The 17,470-nt window shown below is 40.5% G+C and overlaps 2 protein-coding genes and 1 non-coding gene across 3 annotated transcripts; 2 read left to right on the forward strand and 1 right to left on the reverse strand.

The window, feature by feature from the left end:
* Window positions 1–442: 442 nt before the first annotated feature.
* Window positions 443–549, reverse strand: LOC148932037 (small nucleolar RNA R71). The gene has a single exon (XR_016136100.1). It is a non-coding gene; the product is annotated as a small nucleolar RNA R71 (small nucleolar RNA).
* A 12,030-nt stretch (window positions 550–12,579) lies between these two features.
* Window positions 12,580–13,576, forward strand: LOC125200856 (uncharacterized). The gene has a single exon (XM_048098660.2). It carries the CDS (start codon window positions 12,628–12,630, stop codon window positions 13,555–13,557), a length of 930 nt encoding a protein of 309 aa, XP_047954617.2. The 5' UTR covers window positions 12,580–12,627; the 3' UTR covers window positions 13,558–13,576.
* Window positions 13,570–16,279, forward strand: LOC148932038 (receptor like protein 23-like; the record flags this gene model as incomplete). The annotated part of the gene is made up of 3 exons (XM_089064981.1): window positions 13,570–13,687; window positions 13,835–13,906; window positions 14,781–16,279. Coding segments are annotated over 3 exons (1,482 nt in total), but the record flags the coding sequence as incomplete, so codon positions are not given.
* Window positions 16,280–17,470: the final 1,191 nt, after the last annotated feature.

Genomic DNA, 17,470 nt, shown 5'->3' on the forward strand with positions numbered 1-17,470 from the left:
ATTTAGTGCTGAAAAATAGTGCATCAAGTTTTTGGCGCCGTTGCCGGGGAAGACAATTCACTTTGGAGTGATATCTTCAAACGGATAATTTTACTACTTTGGAATTTAATTGCTTTTAGTTTTTATTTTTGGTTTTTAATTTGTTTTCGTTTTTTATTCTTGTAGGTTTTGTATGCCCCTTATTCGAAGGGTCGAGCAAACACCTTTTGCAGGTAGGACTACAGAGGATGCCAATCGCCATATCTCTAAATTTGTGGAGATCTCAAACACTCTCAAGTTAAACGGTGTCGATGACGATGCCATAAGGGTAAGACTCTTCCCCTTTTCATTAACTGATTCTGCTAAAGAGTGGTTTGAATGCATGCCCAGAGAAAAGGTCTTCACAAGGAAGGACATTGTAGCTGCCTTCCTCGACAAGTACTATCTGCTAGGCACAATCTTGAAGCTCAAGAGCGAGATCTTCCAGTTCTTCCAAGGCCATGACGAGCCCCTCTATGAGGCGTTTGCTCGTTTCAAAGCTCTTCTCCGAAAGTGCCCTAACCATGGTTTCACCGTGGATCATCAGGTAGGAATCCTCTATAATGGGTTTAACGAGAAGATTTGTGCTATGCTTGATTCAGGTGCGAATGGAGGATTCTTAAGGAAGTCAGGTGAAGAAGCCATGACAGTAATAGAGGAATTCGCCACCAACAGCAGGGGGTGGTCGAAAGAAAGGCATAACATGAAGAGGATAGCTGCAATTGAAGAGGCAGAGGAAAATTCTTTTGCGAAGGAAATGGCCGAGCTCAGAGTTAGGGTGGAACAAATGGATACATCAAGGAAGGAGGATCCGATTCCACCGACCTCCATCATAGCGGTCTCTAAACCCGAAACTCATGCCCCAATAGTGGAGGAAATCAACTACATGCAAGAAGGCGGTTCCAACAGAAATTATAACAACAATTATCGCCCTAATCAGGGGGGCGGTAATTTCAATAATTATAATGGAAACCGAACTCATCCTAATCTCTCTTATTCTAACAATAATTACTTGCAACCCTCCGCAGGATTTAATGTTAGCAAGGGAGGAGTAGTTGAGACAACCAAGAAGGAGGAAAAGTATGACCAAGGGATCACAAGGATCTTGGAAGTAATCACGCAAGACAGGAAGGTTAATGACACCAAGATCGGAGTGGTTGAAGCTAGAATAAACAACCTCGAGCAGGGAATGAACACGATCTCAACGGCCATAGCCAACATCAACACTCAAATGGAACAAATCCAAAAGAAGTTGGATGAGGACAGGGCAAAGGTAGCCGCACGAGTGGATAACATCAACAAGAAGTAGGTGGCAAAGCAGAAAAATGGGGACTGCCCAGCCGTCGGCGGACCACCGCAACCACTGCAGCGGGCCGCCATTGAAGCACCAAATGGAGTCTGCCTAGCCGCCGGCGGATTGCCGCACACCCCGCGGCGGGCCGCCACAAATAAGGCAAAAGCACCCACTCAACAAGGACTCGTGCGGCACAATGGGATTGTGCTACCTTTCCAACCAAAGAGGAAGTTTAAGCTCGAAGAGCAGTTCAAACATTTTTTGAACATGTTTTGTAAGGTTCATACTAACATTCCTCTAGTTGAATCGTTGCAGGAAATACCTAAATATGCGAAGCTACTTAGGGAGGCGGTGATGAGGAAGAGAAAGCCAACAAAAGCCGACCTTAAGCTACCGCATCATTGCAGCGAGATCATCCAAAAGGAAAAGGTAGTGAAACAGAGAGATCCGGGCCAATTCATTATCCGATGCCGGATTGGAGAGGGAAAGGTTAACAAGGCCCTATGCAATCTAGGATCTTCCATCAATCTCATGCCACTGAAGTACTACGAAAAGCTCAACATTGGGCCACTCAAAACTTCAGACGTAACACTCAGGTTGGCCGATAACTCATCCATAAAAACTGTAGGTATGATTGAGGATGTCTTAGTTAAAGTCGATGATTTTATATTTCCCGCCGATTTTATTGTGTTTGACATGAAAGTAGACAACAACGTTCCTCTAATCTTAGGGAGAGATTTTCTTGCTACTTGAAAAGATTTGATTGATGTAGGTCGTGGTGAGATCACAATTAGCGATAACTATAGCCAATCCACCTATAAGATCAAGAGCGAGATGCTCAAGTTTGAGGAAGCAAAGCGGGCGAAGATGGAATGGCAATGTAGGGCAATCATGGTCACGGATTTGACTAAACCCCAAGACCCCTTTGAAGTGGAGGATCCCACTACCTCCACTATCTACATTGTAAACGAGGTAAGACGTTCTCCCAAAAAGGACGATACTAATCCCTCTACCTCTATCCCGCAGAAAAAGAAGCAAAAGAGGAAGAAAGCACCCAAGGAGGACCCCGAGATTTATGTTATCAAGACCAATAAGGGGAAGTACAAGTGGTGGAAAAAGCTAGGGATCAAGTTGCTCCCTATACCAATTTTCAACACTCGGGTCGCTGATCCGCCCAATTAGTGGGCCACTTCAAGTCGAGCTAACAACTAAAAACAAAAGCGCTTGTTGGGAGGCAACCCAATTTCCTGAATTTTGTTCTTTTCTTTATTTTCGTTCTTTTTATTTAAAAATAAATAAATAAATATATTTAACGCGTGGCGGTCGCCGCACTTAACATGGCGGTCGCCACACGTGTATTCACATGTGCAGGATAGGTCGGGCTTAGGGCAGGCTTAGGGCGGGCCGGAGGAACCGCTGAACGGGCTGCGGCGGTCCGCTAGGAAGCGCAGTTTTAAACGTCCCGTGCGGCGGCCCGCCACGCGCATTCCAGAGACGGGAAAGCTATTATAAATGGTATGTTTTCCATTCCTTTTCCCATTCCTTCTCAAATTCCTTCCTTGCACACTACCCCCACCTTTATAAATCACCAATTTCACACACCCACACTATTATTCTCTCAATTCTCTCCAAGTTTAGAGTTCTTCTTCTACAATTCTCAATCAACACCAGGTATGAATCCTAACTAAATCTCTGAGTTTTGTTTCACTTCTTTCATGGATTTGGGCATGTTTTGGATGAATTGTTCGGTGAAAACTCTTATTTTACGATGGGGGATGATTGTGTATACTTATTTTGGATTTCCATGGTGATATTGTGTTTTGGTGTTAGTTTGAAGTTTTGTGAATAGTGATTCCTTCTTGTTTATACTTGTTCATATGTTGCAATCATGTTCATAGCATTGTGAAGCTATTATTATTTCCATGAATTGCAATACTTGAGTATCCTATAGAGATTGTTGAAATGTATTGATTTATTATTGATACGTCTCTGCATGGGGGATGAATTCACGTTGGGGGATGGATTTTTGTTTCCTAGTTTGGATGTTTATGTTCTACATGTTTCCATGCTACCATCTAGTATGTTTTGAACACCTAGCTTGCACTTATATGTTGATTCTTTGGTATTGCTTATAAGAGTGCAAGTTTGGGGAAACCTTTGATTTCCTATTGTTGGTATACTTTTTAAGTATTGTGCTATTCTTTTGTAGGAAAATGGGATCAAACGGAAAGCCCAAAAATGCGAAGAACTATGGCATTAGCCTTGCCTCGGACGAGCAAAAGGCCATGTGGAAGAAGTTGTCGGCGCGAAAGACGGCGCCCTCGAGGTACCCTCACGATTTCCCTCTTCAAACTTTGGGATCGCGGAGGACTTCTGGGCGTTGTGTTACGTAGGTGACGGGAACGGCCTTCGATACATGTTCGAAAGGAAGTGGTCGTCTTTTAGGAAGTATACTCTTGAGTTCCTAAGCTCGTTGAAGGTCACCAAGGACCGCCGACAAAACATCCCTCTTAGCATCGATTTCCGCCTAGGAAACCGATGGCACTCGCTCACCATGGAGGATTTTTGAGAATCTTCCCTTGCTTCGACTCCAACCCCAAGACCGATAATGATTATGACTTTGACGAGGTTTGGGGTGCGATGACGAATGAGCACGAGCACGCCGCGGGTTTTGAGGTACCTCCAGCGAGCTATGACCCAACTTATGTTTGCTAGGGTCGATGGGGGAAGTGTCTCCCAAACGGAGTTGAATGTATATGGTGCCTCCTCAACAAAAAGGGATTCGACTATGGAACCCTTTTTACTATCTATGTGGACCGGATCACGAAGAAGGATGGCGGCATTATATGTTGTGGGGGTTTGATCATGGCGATCGCCGAGCACTTGGAGGATTCTTTTGTCGGTTTGACGGAAGATGGAGGGGAGCGCTTTATCACCTATGAGATGCTCTTTTCGGTGGGGCTATTGAAGACCGACTATTGGGGTCAAGGATTTTTCCTACAAGTAGTGGGGGATCACTTCCCCGTTCCCATCCCGCAGTTAACTAAGGTCAATGTTTGGGCCAACCAAGTCAATTGGAAGCTCAACACCCCGGCGCACCGAAGAGTCATTGAGGCTAACCCCATCAACGGGGAGTTTAGGAAGAGGAATATCCCGCCTCGCATCCCCATCTTTGAGGCCGATGATGACTTTGCCTTTGATGCTATCGACCACTACACTGAAGAAGGGGAGCACTCGCACGCCCAAGAAATTCAAGTGCCACCGCCACCGCCGCCCCAACGTCGAAAAGAAGAAGAAGAAGAGGAGGAAGTAGAGGGACATCGCCGCCGGACTAAAGCAAACCGCCGCCGCGGAAGGCCGAACCCCGATGAGGAGTTTCAAGCAAACACCTCCGCCCAATTAGGAGATAGCTACTCCTACATGCAAAATGTGTCCAACACTTGGGACACCCGTTGGGCGGAGCAACAAAGGGAAAACGCCTACAACCGCCAAGGATGGACGACTCAAGGCGATTGGCGCACAACGGAGCAACAATTTTGGAAGCAACAAAGGCTAGAAGACGTGCATCGCCGTCGTGAGATTGAAGAGCTCCATAGGATGGCCACCGAGGCTCGACAGGAGCGCCAAACGATGAATGGCGATATCGCCTATCTTATTGGTGCATTCGACGACCTCAACGCCCGTTTCCCTCCTCCTCCTCAAGATTGAAGAAGTCAAGCTCAATGACTTTAAATGAGCATTTGTACCATGTTTTTGGATACTTTAAGACAATTTCTTTTTATGTTCTTGACAGTTTTTGCTTTAAGTTTAAGTATTTTTAGTTTTGATTTCATTTTTGTGCGTTGAAATTTTTTTGCAGATTCTGACCTCTTCGTGGCGACCGCTGCATGTGCTGCGGCGGCCCGCCACCTGCTCGCTGGAACAATTTGACTATGTGCGGCGACCGCCGAACAGGCCGCGGCGGTCCGCCACCTGAGCACAGTCTCCAGTGTGATTTTTCGAATTTTCGCCCCGTCCAACCTCTACGCGAAATTTTTCAAGGTATGTTTTCTTTTTGGTAATTCACTCACGTCCCGACCGACTCTACAAACTTATTTTACACTTTGTTGTAAATAAGTTTTGGGGGATGAAGTGGTGGACCGTGAGTTTAGGTTTTTAGTTTGTTTTTTATGTTGTTTTTCAAAAATCCCATAGGTGAATTTTGTTTTCTAAAATGTTTTCTTGAATCCATGTCATGAACTTAACATGAAGAACTTAGAAACACGCATGCTTAGGGACACACTTTAGACTGAGTTGCCAATGATAATACATTCCATCTATGTTTAAGTGTGGATTAACATTTTGATTTGATGGTTTGGTTAAAAGGTGCATAATTAGTGAATTGCTTGTTCGCCTTGAATCATGCTTTATACCTTGTGAGAATTTGAGCCTTTATTTCATTCTTGTGTCATTTATCTGCATTCATGTATTTGTTTCTATAACTTGCTCCTAGTCTTGCCTAAGTTTACATAGTGTTTAAGTTGATTTAGGAGGATGATTGACCATCTTTTCTTAGCCTACTTTTATCCAAAAGTTTTGACCCTCTCAAATTTTGAATATTTTTCCCTTGGAGCCAATTTTGAGCCTTTAAGCCTTTTCTTTGGAAACCAAAATAATGGGGACAATTCCTTGGGTTAGTTAGTTTTTACTATCTTATTTTGTAAAGGAATTGGAGAGATAAGGCGAAAGTATAAAAAGTAGTATGCTTAATTGTAAAGAAAAGTACAAGTTGTGAAATAGAAAAATTCCAAGTATGTGCTTGATCTTAGAAAAGAAAGGAAAGGATGTGTAAGAAAGAAAAAGAAAACGGAAAAAAAGGTGTGAAAGGTTGTGAAAGGAAAAAAATATATAATCAAAGGATTGGAAAGTGAGTTAAAGGAGAAAATAAAGTGTTAGAAGTGTCTTGGATTTTAGAAAAGTGGAGTTACTCTAACTGTACTTGGGATATTTTATTTTTAGTCACTTTTTAGCCAAATATTTCTCACCTACCAAAAGAGCCTACATTACAACCAAAGATAAAGACCTTTCGGACTTTTGATGCTTAATCACATCTAGTAGAGGAGCGATTAGACTTTGAGCAAGCCTATGGTAAACTTTGCATGATGCATGATTTGAGTGCTTATATACACATTACCTTCATACACTTCGAAAGTGAGAGAACACTTCCCATCTTTGGAAGTTTGCCACATGCAAGGGTTTGAATTCAAGGTGTTCCACAAGTTAGTAATGAAAGTGCACTAATAAGCCTTGCTTGAATTGATTACGCTAATACATGCTTAATCTGTTCTTTCATCTTTTGAGGCAATTATGTCATCTAGTCCATGTGCAATCCGTGCACCTATTCGTGTGTCTTTATTGTTTTGTTCGAGGACAAACAAAAATGTAAGTTTGGGAGAGTTGATACGCTTGGATTTTGCACTATTTTAAGGCCATTATTTGGTCCGTTTTTTATGTCAAAGTCACTCTACACGTCCATTATTTGCATATTTTGTATATTTTGGTATTTTGACGTGTTTTGTGAGAAACGTGCATAATGGAGCCGAAAAAGGGAGCCAAAACGCAAATTCTGGAAATCTAGAGTCAGACGGTGACCGGCGACCGCCGCGGATGTGTGCGGCGACCGCCGGCACCCGGCGGGCAGATCAATGCAGCGGTCCGCCTCGGAAAAATACGCTTGGAAGAGAAAGTCTCGTCCGGCGACAGCCGGAAGTCGTGCGGCGGTCCGCCGCCGAGGGAACAGACTCTCTGGAGTCCGACGCGGCGACCGCCGGCCAAGGTGCGGCGGCCCGCCGGAGAAAGACGGCGAATCCGAGATGCCCTAGATTTGCTCCAAGATTTACCATATTTTGGAGATCTTTCCTTCTACAACAAGGATTGGTTTTTCTCTATAAATAAGACCTCAAGCTTCATCAAAAGAGAGAGCTTCTACTTGCAAAATAATTCATAGAGATCAAGAGCAAGAGTACTTCACTTGTGCAAGGAGTTGGAGAAGGATTTCAAGAACATCAAGAACGACAAGGATTCAACCTACGGGTTTTATTTGCTCTATTTTATGTTCAAATTTTCTTCCCTTCAATCTACGTGTTTAGCTTATTTCGTCATGTGTAACTAAACTCATAGGATTCTAGGGATATGTTAGTAACGACTTTGGTTAAACAATTCCTTTTTCTATTTATTATTCGTTTTGTTTATACTTTGTTTCTTACCTAAGTAGTTCTGATGCTGCATGATTGAGTGACACAATCATGTATGATTTAATATAGCTTGCTTCATAACTGTGACAAAGTTCTAGCGAGTTAGATTCACTCAGTAGACGCTACAGTTAGCTTCCCTTAAAACGGCACTGTTAATTGAGAGTGAGGACTTTTCAAGGGTCTTAGGAGCTTTTTGGTGTTACGTGTTAGGATTGACAACCCTAATTTTGTAATCAACGTTTGTATCGCATGAGCATGAGCTAGGTGACTCGTCCTATCAAAGTATAAACTGTGCTAGGGTATTGTAGTTGGAATTTGTATAACCATAACTGTGAACGCACATCCCTGGGATTCCCTTATCTCTATCGCTTATCTCCGTGTTTTATTTGCATTTAGTTGTTATATGCTTTTTATTGTTTCTAGTTTTCAAAAGTTTTTCAAAACCTACTTATTTTCCAGATAGTAATTGAGTCTTAGTAGAGGATAGACACTTTGTGTTTGCCTTCCCCGTGTTCGATATTTGGTAGTGACCTTTGACTATACTATATATACTCTGTATACTTGCAGGTTTATTTAGTGCTGAGTGAGCTCGGGGTTTATTGAGTGCCTTCCCCGTGTTCGATATCCATAAAACTAGTTTTGTCAAGCCATCACTGAGTGAGCTCAGGGTTTTATTTAAAATGCCCGAGAACACTAAAATCCTTTCTCTGTAAAAACTGTGATCGCGCGCGATCTATTTTCCTGGAACAATTATCATATCTGAATCTTTTCCTGGTGCCGGGAATGTGGCCACATTCCACGGTCACAATGACCGGCCAACTCGAAAGATGACGAACGATCCCTGGTGTATACTAGCCTGAGTATGGGCTCACCCCAGACTCAAACCCGAATTTGATTAAAACTGGTCTAGTAGGGTTAATCCCCTCTCTAGACAAACAGATAGGCAATGCTCAAAACAAAACATGACAAGACAAAATATACCGCGAACTTAAATACTTCAAAGATATTTTCTTTATTTAAAAGAAAGCCTACCTCGTTCGCTTAAGTTCCCTAACTTGAGATTTCTTACTCCAACCTCAACTTGCTCGCAGAGATAGCCTTTTTGCAAACAATATAATATGCTAAGTTAGCCTGTAAAATCAAGTAACTGAAAAGAATGCATGCATTCTACGTGGGTGTTTATTTTATCTTTCGCTCCTTAATCAATTATTCGGAAAGGAAAATTAGGTTGTTGTGGTTCTAGAACGTCGTCTTAAGCTCCTTTTCAAATTTTGGCGCCCTCCTTCCGTACGTAACACCTTCAACACATATTTTAGCCCAACAAATTAAATTCTGACAGCCCACATTTTTAATTTACCTGCAGTCCAAGGATTTAATTTATTTGGCCCAACACTTAATTAAAATCCCAGCCCACCTTATTTCTCCCATCTTAACATTTGAGCCCAAAGTAAAAAAAAAAAAAGAAAGAAAGAGGCCCAACTTAAAAGTCAAGCCCACAATTTCCCGTCGCCATCTCCGATTCACTTACTCTCTCCACAAATCGTCGCCTTCTCCGAATCTCACCCACACACCACCGCCATTCTCCATCACCAAAACAGCCCCGTCTCGGCTGTCCGAAGTCAGCCGCTGCTGCTGTACCGATCAGCCTCCGTCGCTGTCCATCGTGGAGTCACCGCAGCCGAACAGCAACGCCGAGTAGGCGCCTCGCTGTTGTTGCTCTGCCACTCACTGTCCGGCAGCCTCCGAAACAACTCCGAACAGCCCCAAACACCCCGAAATTACAAAGCTGTGTTCTTTCGTTTTCAGTTTTCAATTGGGTTGTTCGATTCATTGTTGATTGATCAGTGATGTTCAATTGATGTTTATGTGTGTTGTTGACTGAGTTACTTGTGGGAGTTGTGTATGATAATATGCTGTATACGATGCTAAAAGTTCTTGATTCGGAGATGGGAAAGAATGTAAACTTGGTTGTGGATCAATGACGGATGGAGGTGGGGTCGCGCGCGGGGTCGCCCGACCCCACTACTGCAATTCTCTATTATATTCGGGTTTTCAATCAACCGTCGACCCCATCGTACAATCTTCTGCCCCAAAAACGACACTCTTTCTCTTTGAAATATTTCATACAAATTGTACATTTGATCGTTGGTTTGTGATTTTTGTAAATGAGAATAGTAATATATATTCACATGTCTCTCAAGAATCATCTATGGTGTCTGTGTTGGTTATTCACGAATAGATTTGTATGTTATAGCGTGAGAAAGATTGAGAGAGTATTGGTGGCTTGATCTCCTTTCTTCTCCATATCCATCAAATGCTCTTAATTTTAGAACTATCGTGCATGTCATCTTTTATGTATTTGATTTGTATTTCTTTTTAATTTTACTTTGTGAATCATTGAATGGCTAGCAGTAATATAGCATTATATGTTTTGTTTTTAAATAATTTTATTGTGAATATTTTTTCAAGGAACATTAGCTAATGAAGTATACTCTGTATGTACAAGTGGAGATCATAAAATTTCACAAATGGTCAAACTATACATTCACCAATTAATATTACAAAAAGTTGTCACAAATTATCTCATTTATGCACTAAACAACTTAGAGTATTAATTCTTGTATGAAAAATTATTAAAATAATCTTTTTTCTTTGACGATTTTACATCGACAACATCAAGTAGGAAAGAAAGTTGATTTTAGTGATCCCATGTGCCAAGTGGAAGGGTCATCGCTCAACACATAAAATTAATATAGTGTTTATTGCTCATTTGTCCGACCCCATATTAAATATTATCTGGATCCGTCATTGTTGTGGATGAACTCCTTGGTTTGGCAGATTGTTTCTGTCGAGAGACATTCGTGTATGTTGTAACATTGGAAAGGATTGTGGAGATTGAAACATAAATCTTGAAATGAATGACCTACTTTGGAGTTGAATTGAGGATTAGGCAACCCCTTGAATCTCTCTATTTCGTGACTTGCAGTGATAGGAAAAAGAATGGAAACCAACAGCTCTTCTACTCCCTTTTCTCTCTCGGCTCTCTCTCTGAATTTGCTTGGAATTTGCAAATGTGAAGTGACTACCGTGATATTTGAGGGTGTAGGATCGTGTGAGTTAATTGAGATTAATTCTCAATTAATTGGTGATTTAAGGGTAATTAGTGGCTGCACTTAAATTCTATGATTAATCCTCATGATTAGGATTTATTTGGTGTTTTAATTGCAGGTAACGGCTCTGCAGAGTAACGGCTGGGAATGGAGTGGAGCTACACTGATTTCTGAAGCAGATTCCCGCTGGGGAAATCGGCCATGAAGGGAAGAAAAAATAAAGATTGGGCTTCAAAGATCTCCCACTTATATTTAATTTGATTAGGCTCATTTAGTTGGGAGCCCAACTTGTACATTTTATTTATTTGATTTAATTCATAGGCCCAAAGCCAATTTTGTAATATAACATTGGACTCTATTACAAAGCCCAATTATTTACTTTAGTTTTCACATCTCTTTTATCACCTAAAGCACGGAAAACTTTAATTAATTTTGTCGTCCTGTTTCCAACAAGATTAAAATCGGCTAACATAACAATTAATATTTAGTATTGCTCTAAATATTAATTCTTCCAAAATCGATCCTTGATTTTAACCACGCAAGAAATGAAATATTATATTTGTTTGTTTTCTTCAGAAATTCCGTCTTAAAACACCATCTAGAAAAAATTTTATTATCCGAAAATCGCGGGTGTTACACTTTGGAGAGATATTACTATCCCCAGAGATATTGGTCTTCCAAATAAAATAAAAATATAATTCACATGTTAACGTGACTCGGAACCAAAAACCTCTATCCACTGACTGCAAGTAAAACGAGTAACATGTCATTTCTCATACATAACATATAGTTTGGGTCTAAATAGATTTAGCTTCATTATGCATTTTCCATTAATGGGACGAGAAAATATTTGGCTTTATTTGATTTAGCTTTAGTATGCAATCGACATTCCTTGTACAAAAGGGCATCTTCTGGGCTTCTTGTTTGAGCTTACAATAATTATGTATAATAATATTATTATACATAATTATGTATAATAATATGGAGAATTATAAGTTCAATTCTCATGGATTATAAGTGCAATAATCAATTTAATTGATTTGTATTGGTATAAAAGTTGAAAAATTATTTCGCCAATTAAAACCACAAAAAAAAAATCCTTCATAAAAGTTGAAAAATTATGTGTAATATTTCATTTGCAAGTGCGAAAGCTGGCCAATTTTCTTTCTACTACCTCTCTACCCCATCAAACACCAAGATTCCCTCATTTTCAAGTGGGGCAACACAAGGTTGGAAATTTCACACTTTGCAGTTGACTTGACTTTGAAAAATATGTTATTGGAGAAGGTTTCAGACATATTTGTTGGAATATATTATTTTAATTTTGAATAAAAGGGCATCTCCTAGTTTGCACAAAAACATCAGCCATGAAAATATAAATGTAATATTGGAATAAATCCAAAAATTGACTCCTTGTATGTAAACAACTTACAGTCATATGCTCCCTCCGTCTCACTTTAAGAGTCCCGGTTGAGTTTGGCACGGGTATTAAGAAATATAAAAGAAAGTTGGTGAAAAAAGATAGTGGAATGTGGGTCCTACTTTTATATATTAGTTTTATAATAAAATGTGAGTGAGAAAAGGTGAGTGGAATGTGGGGCCTATTACCAATAATGAAATATTTCAACCGGGACTCCTAAAGTGGGACACCCAAAAGTAGTAAACCGAGACTTCTAAAGTGGGACGGAAGGAGTAACAAATAATACAGCTTGACTATTCCATAAAATAAAATAAAAATGTGATTCACATTAAAGATGTTTTCACACGCCAAACTTTGCCGTGTTTTCACAATTATATTTTTCACATTGAAGTTGTTGTTTTAGTGTTGGAACATATTATTTTAATTTTGAGTAAAAGGGCATCTCCTAGTATGCATATAAATAGGCAAATGAAGCAGAGTAGATAGACAAAAGCATCAGTCATGAAAACTGCATACCTTTTTCTTACATATCTTTCTCTCCTAACACTGTGTATGTGTCCTTCGAGAGCAGCCACATGTGAAGCAGAGGGTTTGATAAGATGGAAATCCAGCCTATCATCTTCTGCTTCTCTCGAGTCTTGGTCCCTCAACAACATCAGCAACCATTGCAGATGGATTGGCATTCGCTGCAATGACGGGGGATATGTCTCTGGGATTGATCTCCCCGATGCAGAACTTGCAGGGACATTGGACCTGTTCCATTTCACTGCATTGCTGAATCTCACCACTTTCAACCTCAGTGGGAATTATCTCAATGGCGCCATACCAGCTGCTCTTGGCAACCTCACCAGCCTCACTCTCTTGGACCTATCCTACAATCTGTTTTCCAGCGCCATTCAACCAGAGATCGGCCGCTTGACAGAGCTTCGATACCTGAGCTTCTCCGATAACTCTATGGTTGGAGAAATCCCATATCAGATTGGCAATCTGAGGAAGGTGCGCTTCTTGGATTTGGGCTCCAATCTCTTTGAAACTCCTGACTGGTCTCGATTTCCCACTTTCCCTTTCCTAACTCACCTGAATCTTCAGTACAATAAACTCACCTCGGAATTCCCACACTTCATAACCACATGTCTCAACCTTACTTTTCTTGATTTGTCTGGAAACGCCTTCACAGGACAGATTCCTGAATCATTGTTCACCAATTTGCTCAAACTTGAATATCTTAACCTCAACACCAATGGTTTTCAAGGCCCCCTGTCAACAAATATCACTAACCTCTCCAAGTTGAAGGATCTTTGCCTTGGCGACAACTTCTTCTTTGGCAACATTCTTGATTCAATAAGCCTTATTCCAAGCCTGCAAGATCTAGAGCTGTACAATAATTCGTTAATAGGAGAAATCCCTCCTTCTATAGGCCTACTCACAAATCTCCGAACTCTAGACCTTGGGTGGAACAGATTCAATTCCTCCATTCCCTGAGAGCTCAGCCTGTGTAACAAGCTGACCTACTTAGATTTATCCCAGAATTCACTCTCGGGGCCATTGCCGTCATCCTTATCAAATCTGAGCAATTTATCTTTGTTGGATCTATCTGACAATAGCTTGACTGGTGAAATATTGACCTCTTTCATCGCGAGTTGGAGACAACTAATCTTAATACAAATTGAAGACAATGAATTCAGTGGGGAACTTCCATCAGAAATAGGCTTGCTCACAAACCTTAAGTATCTGTTTCTTTATAATAACTCGTTTTCAGGCAGCATCCCACCGGAGATAGGAAACCTACAAAATTTGTCGACGATGTACCTTTTCACCAATAAGTTTTCAGGTGAGTTGGAAAAACAATGCTTTATATGCTTTGGTAACAACTAACAATGGTTTATCACATTGCATTTTGAGCTCTCTGCCTACAATGCTAAAATGACATTTTTCCATTTCTGTCCGTTCCACAAAATTTGTCACATTTCATTTTTACCATTTTTACCTAATATTCCTCTAACTTATTTCCACTCACATCTAATTATAAAACTAATATATAAAAGTAGGATTCACTCTCCACTAACTTTTTCAAATCACTTTCATTTACATATCTTTAAACTCGTGTTCGGTCAAAGTGTGACAAAATTTATGGAACGGAGGGAGTACATTTTTTCGAATTAAAAATATTTTATTTATATTCTTCTTTCTCTTTATCTACTCTAGATATGTTAAAACACGGGCCATTGAAAAGTTCATACATTTGGGTTAATAGTGATATTGTTGCCTGCACTTTTATATCTAAAAAGTATGCTAACTCCATAATAACTCGTTTTTCAGGCAGCATCCCACCAGAGATAGGAAACCTACAGAATTTGTGGAGGCTGGACCTTTCAACCAATAACTTTTCAGGTGAAATACATCAAAGTCATAAACCAACTAAGTGGGAACTTGGAAAACAATGCTTTATATTCCTTGGAAATAATGGTTTCACATGCAATATGCTTATTAATTTGCAACCTGGCATATCCTTAGTGAATTTCTTATTCTTTTAATTGACGGTTTGCAACGAACATCAGTTCGAATTAAATACTACTAATACTTTTAAAAAAGGATGCAATGCATTACTCATAAATGTGCTATTAAAATGCTATGCATCTACGTTTTGTAAAGTATAAGAATTTTGATTTATATCCATATTTAACTTTATATTAAATTGTTTATAGGTCCAATACCATCTACCATTGGAAATCTTACAAATCTGTGGGTCTTAGATCTCTCTTCCAACAAATTAAATGGTGAACTCCCATCCTCCATCTGCAAGTTGTCACAGCTTTTTTATCTTCTGCTCTCAAATAATACTTTGGAAGGAAGATTGCCGCATTGTTTCGGAAACTTCAGCAGATCATTGACCATCTTTCACCTAAACCAAAATCAATTTAGTGGCCTCATACCATCTACCTTTTCAAAGGATTGTCGTCTTTTGTCCATCAATTTGGGTAATAACAAATTCAACGGACGATTACCTAGATCCTTAATCAATTGCCAAAGTCTAGAAGGCCTCGACATTGGGAATAATAGAATACAAGATGAATTTCCCTTTTGGATGGAACGCCTAGATAAGCTTCGGGTGCTAGTGTTGAGGTCCAACAAGTTTGGTGGTAACATGTCGCTTCCTTTACGGACCAAGTTTTCATTTCCAAGGTTGCAAGTTTTTGATGTATCCCATAATGAATTTGTGGGCTCTCTACCTCGAAGATATTTCAACAATTTTAGAGCAATGATTGAGCCAGTAGACACCGATGCTGATGAGTTTCTAAGTTACATGGAGATGAGGCTCAACTTGAAAGGTCAGGATCAGTTAATTAAGAGACTACTGGAAACCTTCACAACAATTGATCTGTCCTCCAATAGATTCTCTGGGGGTATTCCACCTTCCATAGGAAATCTTAAGATTCTCAAATACTTGAACTTGTCCCACAATACCCTCACTGGATATATTCCTTCATCTCTTGGAATCATGAGTGAACTCGAATCGTTGGACTTGTCAACGAACAAATTGGATGGAGAAATTCCAAGTGAATTGACAAGGTTGACATTTCTTGCGAAATTAAACCTTTCAATGAACAATCTTATTGGGCAAATACCGCAATCCAATCAGTTCTCCACATTTGAGAATGATACATACATGGGAAACTTAGGATTGTGTGGACTTCCGTTGACGAGAAAATGCAAAGACGGTGATGGGAAATCGATGCAACCGCAAGAAGAAGAAGAAGAAGAAGAAGAAGAAGAAGAAGAAGAAGAAGGTGATGAATATGAATTCATTGATGGATTTGGTTGGCGATGTGTTGTAATGGGATATAGAAGTGGATTCGTAGTTGGAATTGGAATTGGATACATGATTATAAGAAGTGGAAGGCCAATATGGTTAGTAGAATTCTTTTTTGGAGTTGGATATATATATAAGACGAAGAAGAGACGCAAAAGAGCTGCACCAACACGCAGGGGAACTTGATTCAAAGCCAAAGAGACAATTGTGTGCTTTTCGTGTGTTAAATTTGGAACTATTGATTGTGTTTTAGTTGTGTTTCCTATTTCCTTTTACCTTTTCAATTGCTATTTTTGTTGTGTGTTTTCTTATTCTTTTTACCTTTTTCAGTTGCTACTACTGTGGTTGTGTTTAATATCTTTAATACTCCCTGGGAAGTATATTATGCTATAATGTTCTTTATTTTGAAAAGCAAAATCTGTAGTGCAAGAAAATTGATGAGTATATGATACGAGCATATCTCCTAAAATATTCTCCATATATTATTATTTAGTTAGTTATTGATCTACCATATCTTTTCATATTTATTAGGATTATTTTCTTGTTCTTTAAGTTAGGGTATCCAGTATTATAAATAGTGGACATTGTTCTTCATTCGATCAATCAACAAATATCAATTATCTTTATTTTATTTTCACGTGTTTATAGTATCATTCTTGGTTTGATCAACCGGCAAAGCTCCCGCGACTACCGTTTATCCCTAAATTTGACGCCGGATTGATCGTCGGGCAACAGCTCCCGCGACGTTCGAAGCGAATTATCCAAGTTAAGGAACTTCATACCTAACAATTTGGTGCTTTCATTGAGACAACTCATGGCTCACACAACGAGGAAATCGTTTTGTCTTCCCTATGTGACCGGATAATGGCTATCTGCGACAGATTAAACAAGAGATTTGACACGATGGACGAACGTGAGCAGCCATACAGCCACCATCAGCTACTGGCAGCAGCATATGAACAACCGCCATATGCGAGCTTCAATTCTGGGGTTAACAACACCGGCTAGCCACCACCACCAACTGCCCCTGTGCCACTGCAATATCCGGCGCTGGCCTATGTCACGCCGTGGCAAACGACGGTTGATCCCCACTTTGACAACCAGCCAGAACCCTACTTCAAGTACCAGCCGCCTTTGTTATATCAGCCTGATTCGGAACCGGCATCAACATACAGCCACCCGTCGTTCATCAACACGGGATTTGCGACCTACGAACCGCCCACCCTGGTGTGTTACCCGATGTCGCACAACTGGCCGTCGTACATGGGTCACTATCAGCAACCTTCGACAGATCTCCAGAAGCCTAACCCCAGCGACACTGATGGACAGCCACCTGATGCTGCTGAGAGATCAAGGGAATTGCGGTCGGGGAACCCCGAGTTGTCGAATTCTGCGTCGAAAGGAGAAATCTCCAGCGAATTAAGTGATGCGGATTCCCGCGTGGTGCACTTAAACCAGGACGTGGAGACCGATTCCAAGGTGGAAGGGAATCAGGCATTTACTATGAGAGAGCTGCTCAATGAATTGAAAAATGGAGATGCAGGTGTCAACGATGGCAGAGTGTCCGGTACTCCTCACAGCCAA

This window comes from Salvia hispanica, chromosome 2 (assembly GCF_029641045.1).
Source record: "Salvia hispanica isolate PSC_SH4W2 chromosome 2, Shi_PSC_v1, whole genome shotgun sequence".
Taxonomy (NCBI): Eukaryota; Viridiplantae; Streptophyta; class Magnoliopsida; order Lamiales; family Lamiaceae; genus Salvia; species Salvia hispanica.

What these genes read in the sequence shown, in the direction of transcription:
- LOC125200856 (XM_048098660.2), top strand. Translation starts at nt 12,628, where the DNA reads ATGTGTCCTTCGAGAGCAGCCACATGTGAAGCAGAGGGTTTGATAAGA.